At 51.6% G+C, this 9,304-nt stretch overlaps 1 protein-coding gene across 1 annotated transcript; it reads right to left on the minus strand.

The window, feature by feature from the left end:
• Positions 1–1,113: 1,113 nt before the first annotated feature.
• Positions 1,114–7,079, minus strand: ZNF691 (zinc finger protein 691). The gene is made up of 2 exons (XM_026498328.4): positions 7,018–7,079; positions 1,114–2,596 (listed from the first exon to the last, which is right to left on the minus strand). The coding sequence occupies exon 2, from the start codon at positions 2,585–2,587 to the stop codon at positions 1,733–1,735; it is 855 nt and encodes a 284-aa protein (XP_026354113.1). The 5' UTR covers positions 2,588–2,596; positions 7,018–7,079; the 3' UTR covers positions 1,114–1,732.
• Positions 7,080–9,304: the final 2,225 nt, after the last annotated feature.

Here is a 9,304-nt window from a genome sequence, read left to right on the forward strand (position 1 = left end):
AAAAATACAGGCTTTGGATTTAGGCAGAAATAGGTTCAGTTCCTGACCCTGCCATTTACTTGCCAAGTAATCTCGGGTAAGTCGCTTTCTGTCAGCCTGTTTCTCCAACTGTCCTGTGGGGGTAATTCTTACTTCCCGGCTTACGTGAGAATGCAACATGATGTGTATGAAGCTCCTAGCACATCCCTCCCTGGGTGGGTGGCAGGATCCCATATGATAGGTTAGGTTATGGGTGGTGTCAGAATCATATTCTGGCAATTAGCTACAATGAAGAAGGCCCCTCACTCTGGAAGAGCACAACCTGATTGGCAAGAGATGTAGAGAAGGGTCTTCTGTATTTGTAGGGAGGAAATCTGGGTGAACATTAAACTGCCCGGTGGAAAACACTGAAATCTGCACGTGCAGCCAGGCCTAAACCAGGAGGGCAGGAAGCTGGAAGGACCCCTGCCAAGCTGTCCCAGCCCTGGGCACTAAATTATTGCCACTAAAGGCAAAGACTCCCATTATGGGTTCGTCCCAGCCCTCACCCCCTACTCCCTGACACGATCATTTTTCCAAAGCACAAGTGTCAATCAGGAATCTAAAGGAGAAAAGCTTCTCAGACGCGGCACTGACTTCCCACGGAGCAAATGGTCCAGGGCCACATCCAGAGGCCATCCCAGCTCCCACTTCCAGGGACTCACTTGGTCCCAGGCCAGCCCCTAAGTGGCTCCCCCTTCCGAAGCCACTGGGTGCAAGCAATGGGAAGAGCATCAGCTCAGAATCGAGGGAGGCCCAAGTGTGAACTCTGGCTCCACCACACCCCTGCTGCGTGACTTGACTTCTCACTGTGTCCTCCTCTGATTCCCTTGAGGGCTGCTGTGCCCGCTCACGGAGACAAAGATGTCAATGACACCTGTAGAATCTAGAGCAGATGTGGATGCTCGGTTAGTGTCCCTTCCTTTCCTCTTGTCTTCCTCCTCAAAGGCCCCAGAGACTCAGCCTGCTTTCCTCTGCTTTTCAGAGCAGCCACCCATTCTCCTTCCTGGGATTCAGCCCCCTTCCAGAGAGGCTGCAGGGCGACCAGCTCCCCAGCTCCCACTTCCTTGATGCCCCAAATAAGTACACAGGTCCTTTTCATTGAAGGATTTTACTGCTAATCACTCTGGGAACAGATGCGGGGGAGGGGGGGAACAAGTCACAAACATGGGGACTGTGAAGGTCCCTGGATCGTGGCTCCCTGAGGGCTTCCCTTTCGTTCCTAAGGCAGGACCAGACCTCTTCTCCAGGCCAAAGAGGCCCCTTCCATTGGGAAGGCCGCTCCTCCCAGCACAGGCAGGGCACAGCAGATGGGAACCGACGGCCCCCACAGTATGCCCTAAGCAGTTCATATACGATTTGGAGGACCTTCAGACAGTGATGCCCACCTCACAGGTACTTCCTCAAAGGCCAGGGGATGGTGGCCCTAATGACACGAGCATGTGCTAAGCCTACCCTACTTCTGCTTCATCCCAAGGACATGAAGCCAAGACTGGATCCCCCAAACTTTCCAAGGCAAGAAATTGGCCTGGAAAGCAGCAAGGATTTTTACTCGAGTCCCTTCTCGGGACTTCCCGGAGATCCTGGCTTCAGAGGCAACAGGAAACCATCCTCCCAAGTGGGATGAGGGGCTTGAGGTCGAGGGGGCGGCAGCAGATCCTACAGATGTTCCTACGCTAGGCTGGGTCTCTCCGCCTCTGTCCCTCATTGTCCTTCAGCTGGAGTCTTTCCCAGCCTGCTCTCCCATGTGCGTTTTCTGGTGGCGGATGAGGTTTGAGCTCCGGGAGAAGTGTTTCCCGCACAGAGTGCACCAGTAGGGCTTCTCCCCTCTGTGGGTCCTCTGGTGTGCTCCAAAGTTGGAGATGTCGCTGAAGGTCCGCCCGCACTCGGCGCACTCGTAGGGCCTCTCGCCTGTGTGCGTGCGGTGGTGCACACCGAAGCTGGAGCTGTTGCTGAAGCTCTTCCCGCACTCACAGCAGATGTAGGGCGCGGGCTCCAGGTGGGTCCGGCGGTGCACGGCCAGCGTGGCGCTCTGGCTGAAGCTCTTGCCACAGATGTCACAGCGGTACGGCCGCTTGCCCAGGTGGTCTTGCTGGTGCGTGGTGAGGTCCGAGCGCCGCCGAAAGCTCTCCTGACACTTGGGACATTTGTAGTGCTTCTCTTCCAGGTGGATCCGCTCGTGCCGGATGCGGTTGGAGCTTCTCGAGAAGCTCTTGCCGCATTCCGAGCACTTGTAAGGCTTCTCGCCGGTGTGGATGCGCTGGTGTGTTCTCAGGTTGGAGGTGTTATTGAAGGTTTTCCCACACTGGGCACAGATGAAGGGCTTCTCGTCGGTCTCGGGCCTCGGGTGAGCCACGGGGCCCCCGGGCTCTCCAGCGGGGACAGTGACTTTCTGCCATGGCTTTTTGGGATGGATCTCTTGCGGACCCTCTTTTGGGCTCTCTTGCCCGTGCTCTTTCTCCCCATCTGGGATCTGAAAACCCTCTGAGTCATCCGCTCTCCAGGGCTTCCCCCATTCCCCTTCCTCGGGCAGGTGCTGCTCTGGACTCTGCTCCTTCTCACTGCCCATTTCTGAACCCTGAGAATGACACAAATGGCCAACATCTTTATTCCTGGGGTCAGGCTCGACCACAGGGAACCCTGGTTCTGGCCGAAGGGGCGTACACCTTCCCCATGCAACCATCCATCAGAAATAACCTTAACTAACGGGAATACTTAGAGAGAATGCCTTTACTTAACAACTCTCAAGTGACCAACTGCCACAGATATTTAAAGGTACCCATGGGAGTGAAAAGAAGGCATCACTCTTGTCCACTCCCAACAGCTGGTTGTGCCATGTGAATAATGTCACTCTTCTTAATGCCACTAAGCAATGACAGCTAGACCCTAATCCGTGTGCAGGTGAAGGAGCTTCCAGTTGGGGACGATTCCATTTCCCTGCCTAACTCCAAGCTAACGGAAACTCCTTTCGCGTTTAATCTCTTTTGAAAAAGCTTCCTTAAAAGTATCCATTTGCCTGCTTTCAAAATGAACAGAACCTCTCATTCTGGAGGCTCTGCCAGTTGTTTAAAGGCCCAGCCGTGAATTCTCTTAAATGTTCCACCAGCCTTCCCTTCCCCAGACCAGGGCCTGGCCTAGCGACTAAGGGTGAACGTCGGGGCCCTGCGAGACCTACCGCAGGGCCTGGCCTCTGTGACTGGTCAATGTCCACTTCCGCTCTCCAATACCACAGACACCGTGTCACACACACACACGCACACACACTCACACCAAACACACAGCTGTACTCACATACCACAGTCACACATACATAGCCACACAGACACAGACACGCATGACACACACTCGCACACACCTATAACCACACACAGCCACACACACCACATACACACACACGGCCCTCCCAAACATATAGCCACGTACGTAGCTACACAATCACACACACAGCCGTATTCGCACCCCACACAAAATCACACACACATACACAGCCCCCACACACTCACATGCCCCTACAGAGACACACAGACACACACCACACTCTCTCCCACGCACACAGCTACACATACACACTGCCAACTTAGGCAAACATCGACAAATGCTCGCTGGGCTACACAGACTCTGAATTCCTACAGCCCGGGACAGGCAACGAGGGGACAAGTACTTCTGCCGAGTGTGGTGCTTCCTCTGGGCCCTAAAGCACTAGTGGCACTTCGGAAGGCCCAGCGGGCTGGTGCAGACACCGTGCAGTGACACGAGCAAGGGACGAGGGGCGGAAGCACAGGCTGTGACAGGACAGTGGGGGGAGAAAATGACAGAATTCCTTCAAGTCAGCAAGTGTCTCTGAACACACAACAGCAGTCATGGAAGGGACACTGACTCCATTTAGGGCTGGATCCCGACGGTGACACACACTGCAGAACTGTGCAAATTATTCAAGCCCTCTGAGCCTCAACTTCCACATCGCTAACACCATGACACCCGCCTATACTGCAGAACCCCGGCGGGGGGATGCCTCCAGTGTGCTCAGGGTGCTGTGTGGCGGGCACGAGTGACGCCGCAATGACAGCTACCACGACCATGGTGGAGGACACTGTATCCCAGCCCGGCACAGATTACAAGAGTGAAATAAGATTCCTTATGTGATCTTGTTAGGAAAGAAAAAAAAATTTTTAATTAAAAAAACAGTACAAGAGGGGGCGCCTGGGTGGCACAGCGGTTAAGCGTCTGCCTCCCGCTCAGGGTGTGATCCTGGCGTTATGGGATCGAGCCCCACATCAGGCTCCTCCGCTATGAGCCTGCTTCTTCCTCTCCCACTCCCCCTGCTTGTGTTCCCTCTCTCGCTGGCTGTCTCTCTCTGTGTCAAATAAATAAATAATATCTTTAAAAAAAATAAAAATAAATAAAAAACAGTACAAGAAAAAAAATGGTATGAGGTTCTATATAATCTAAAAAGTGAGATACAGACAGAGCCTCAAATCTTCGAGTGGAGGCCAGTAAATTTTTCTGGAAAGAGCCAGACAGTAAATATTTAGTAAATATTTGGGACCATAGGATCTCTGTTGCAACCACTCAACTCTGCTCTCGTATCATAAAAGCAGCCACAGATAATACATAAAGGAACAAGCGTGGCTGTGTTCCAATAAAACTTTATTTAAGACAAAGAGAGGTGAACTACAGTTTACCAATCCCTGTTAGAGAGTGTTTCTTGAAGAATCTAGTTAAGAGATGTGAAGGAGGCTTGTTTCACTCTCAAAAATGCAAGTAAACATTAGAAACAATTTATTCCCTGATACTTACTGTTTCCTGACAATCCTTTTAAAAATCACAACCCCATTCCCACACTCCCAGTCCCCATACCCCACAGCACTTCTCACCTGCTAACATTCTATTTATTTCTTATGTCTCTTACGTAGTGTCTGCCTCCCCTGCTAAAACTAAGTCCCACAAGGGGCAGGGTGTTTGTTCTCTAGTGTAACCCAAACTCCTCAAGTAGTGACAGTCACATAGCGTAGATCCTTAATCAAGTCGTGGAAGGAGCTGAGTGAAGGCCGGGCCTGCGTCCAGAACCCATGTCATGCTTACGTGTGTCTGTCTCACCCACCGTTCCCCAGAAATCTGCCTACTCTTCCACCTTCACACACCCATAGAAGCTTGTGCACTCTTGCTTTTACACTGATTTGCAATGATCTTTTAACATATCTGTTTCCACTAGCAGGTTATAAGCAATTTGAGGGCAGAGACTGGGTCATTTTGGCAATCTCTCCCCAGCATGAGGCACTGCTCAAATGTTTTCTGAATGTATGAGTCAATGGATATGATCCGAATTCAGTCCCCAGCCCTGGCCACCCCACCTAGGACTCCAGTTCCTCCCTCCATGCAGGGGGCTACCTGGCCCCCACGCACATCCAATCCTCTATTCTAAGAACCTGCAATAGACCAGGCTGTGCTTCTACTCAGGACTGAAGGCTGGATCAAAATAAGAGCAAAAAGATTTAGGACTATGGTTACTACCCTCGGTTGATGGCACAGCACAGGGAAATAGGCCATGAACTCCAGAAACTGGCATGCAGTGCAGAGGGTTCAGTTCTGGGGGGTCAGGAACTGTGCCATAGTCACCTGTGTATCCACTCCTCAATGCCTCGCACAGCAGCTGGCATACCATACAGGAACTGACAATCATAAACATTTCTGAAGCTCATACTAAGTGCTAAGCCCTGGACTGAACACTATATGCAAATCATGTCATTTCATTTTCACAGCTTGTTTTAGAGATGAGGAAACTGAGGCTCAGAGAAACTGTAACTTGCCCCAGGGCACACAGCAAGTGAGTGGCAGAGCTGGGACCTATGCCCTCCACTCCAAAGCCAGTGCTTTCAGGCACGACACTAGTACTGGAGAGAAGGAGGGAGGAAAACAGGGAAGGAGGGGGGAAGGGAGATGGGAGCCTGGGGGGCAGGGGCAGCGGGAAGGGCAGGACGAAGGCATAAGAACAGTGCCCAAGGGAGTTCAGATGACACAGGCCTGTCTCCCTGAAGAGATCAGGGAGCATGGAAAAGGCGGTATCTGAGTTAGGACTTGCAAGATGGGTGAGCAAGATTGGAACTTGGAGAGATGGGGAGCCTACTATGTACCTAGAACACAGTGGCAGGTCAAGTACAGATGCACATTGGAAAGATTTGGGAGAGAAGGGCCCATCCGGCTTGCCTTCCCATGAGGCTCAGAGGTACAGGACCCAGGGTGGAAGGGACTGGGGCAGTGGAGAAGCGGCCAGGGCTAAGAAGGAAGAGCCAAGAAGATAGGGCTGGTGATCACGGATGCTGAAGGTCAAGGGCCTGGGTTAAAGTGAAGAGGCCAACCTGAAAAGTCGTATGAAGAGCCAAAGTTCGGGGTCTTTAGGGTCAAGTCAAGGGGTAGGGGTGGGGGCTGATGCGGAGAGAGGAGCTTAAAAAGACCAGGGACAAGGTGTTGAAGAACAGGGCACTCTACCGGGTGGCTGCATAACGGGTCAGACAAGAGGGGGGCCAAAGGGGTCAGAGGGTCCGGGGGAGAGGGGCAGGGGAGAGGAGGCACAGGCTGCAATCAAAGGTGTCAGGAGACCGGGGCCCGAGAGGCTGGGTTGTGAGCAGCGGGGAGAAGCCTATGGCGAAGTCGAGGATACGCGCGTCCTAGAGCATAGGTCTGGGTTTTGAGAAGCCGGACGGCTTGGGAGGGCGGGGTGGGAGAGGGGGAGGGGCTGGCCCCCAAAGTGTGGTCGGCGCTGGGGGTGCTGGACTGAAAGGCCAACAGGAGGGCCTGTGGGGAGGGGCTGGGGCAGCCGCCCGGCCGCGCGGGCCAGGGGTCGGGGCGAGGGGACCACCGGGTCTCATTTGCTCCCCACCGGGTCCAAGGAGCAAAGCCACGGCCTCTAGCTCCCCGGAGGAAGGGAGGGGGCCGTGCTCAGAGTTACCCGCGAAGCCGCGTCCGCCTCCCCCCGCGACCTCGGGCCCAACCCGGACCCACCTCGCTCCCGCCGCTCCGTCAGGGACAGCACCGCCTCGGTGGGCCGCGGGAGGAGCCGGAGCCGGAACCCAGAGAGGACCCGCCCTACCTCTCCAGGATTGGTTCCTAAGGGAGACCCTTCCTTCCCACTGGCTGTACTGGCTGCCACAACGCAAGAAACCCAGGCTGGTTCGCCAATAAGCTTTGGCCTCGTGCAAGGCCTGCTGGGAGTTGTAGTCCTGAGGAAGCGCATAGATTCCGAGAAGGAATTTGCGAAGTTTAGAACTGAGCGGCGGAGACTGAGTTCCCTTCCAAGGTCCTCGGATTTCCTTCCACGTTCACGCATTAAAAGCCCAACGTGCGGGGGCCACCGGTGTGGCCAGTAGTAGAATACGTAGAGCTAACCTGCACGACCTCCAAGGGATCGTAAACTCAGTTTCTTCTTTGCTTTGAGTTGGTGGCATTTGACGGTCCTGTAGATATCCCGTGAAGTCTTGAGTCCCGCGCTTTACTCGAGGTTTGTAATTTAAAGTTAAAGGATTGTAGAACTAGAAGGGAGATTAAAGATCAACCAACCCAATCCGTTTGCCAGAGAATCTAAACGTTCCCTGTATGAGGAGCTGCCCCTGGGTCTCCCAACGCTCCTGCACAGGGATTTTCCGGGTCCTACCCGGATAAACCTGACCGTCCTTTCATCAAGCCGGCACAATAAGACTTCCAAGGTATAGCCAGGATGAGGGTTTTTTTTTTTTTTTCAAGTTTTACTTAAAACAAAAGAAGAAGAAGAAGTCTAATAGAATATTCTCATATCTGCACAGTATTTCAGTGCAAAGAGCAAAGAATATTATCTTCAGAGCTAGATAAACTAGATTTATAATCCCAGTTCTACCGCCTAGCCATTTGGAGCACCATTTTCCTTCGCCTTAAAATCCCTGGCAGAATTGTTTAAAGGATTAAATGAGTTAAAGCTTCTGCTTCCACAAATACCAGTTCTCTTTCCTGCTGGTAAATTCTCTTGGGTGCAGCCAGTGCGAAGAATGGGAATTCGTTTTAAGATTAAGATATTCAGGAAAGTATGTTTGAAACGGAGTATGAATGAGTAAAATATAAATACACCCCCACATACACTATTGCTTATGAATTGATATAAATGAAATACCGAGAAGGCAGATCAGAAATAAAACTGTGGCTTTATTTCTAACTGTGGTTAAAGCTTGCTTGGGTAGGTTCAAGGCTGTTCAAAAACCAATCCCATAAGGTGTTTTCCTATTACCAGTGCAAAGCCTCTCCCCACAACTGCTCATTCATCATGCCACACAACAAATATCAAACTTTTATTTAAGAACTGTACAAAAGCAAACAAAAAATTTCACCCATTAATTGTGACAGTTAAATTTATATATCAACTTGACGAGGCTACAGGGTGCCCAGACATTTGGTCAAACATTATTCCGTTCCTGTGAGGGTGTTTTGGGATGAGATTAACATTTAAATTGGTAGAATGAATAAAGTAGATTGCTCTCCCTATTATGGGTGGGCCCCATCCAATCGGTTGAAGGCCTGAATAGAACCAAAAAGCAACCCTCCCCCTAGTAGGAGAGAATTCTTCCTGCCTGACAGTCTTCAGCCTGGGACATCGACTTTTTTTTTCCCCCCTATCTTCAGACTCCAATGGAAATACTGATTCTTCCTGGGTCTCAAGCCTGGAACTACGCCATTGGCTCCCCTGCGTCTGCAGCTTGCTGACTAACCCTGCAGATCTTGGGACATGCCAGCCTCCAAAGTCATGTGAGCCAATTCCTTATAACAAATCTCTTTATACATATAAATATAACAAATATATACTGGCCCGGAGGACCCTAACTATTACAGGCACTAACAGAACTTCTGACAGAAAGATCCCGTTTCTGTTGGGTAGAACTGTGTTCTCATGTACAAACTGGTATCAGCCAGTATCTCCGCAGAGGCCCGATCACGTATGTGGAATGACTTGAAAGTGAGTAGGCTTCTTTCTGCAATCCACGCCAAAAAATGAGGTTCATGATTTTAACCTCAGACGTGAGCTACCAACTTCCTGCTCGAAATCAGTACTCTGACGTAGGAGGCTGTTTGCTACACAAATAGTCAAGTCCTCTAGGGTAATGGTCTTATGGAAAACAAACAAACAAAAAAAGCCTCTGCGCTGTTGGTTAAAACTGCTGCTTTTCTGGCTGGACTTCTCTAAATCCCAGGAGGAGATTCGAAAGGGCCGGGGGGACAGACAGACCCATCCACGGCTGTCTGTCCAAGGCCACGCCCAGATGGGCTG

This window comes from Ursus arctos, unplaced genomic scaffold (assembly GCF_023065955.2).
Source record: "Ursus arctos isolate Adak ecotype North America unplaced genomic scaffold, UrsArc2.0 scaffold_12, whole genome shotgun sequence".
Classification (NCBI taxonomy): Eukaryota; Metazoa; Chordata; class Mammalia; order Carnivora; family Ursidae; genus Ursus; species Ursus arctos.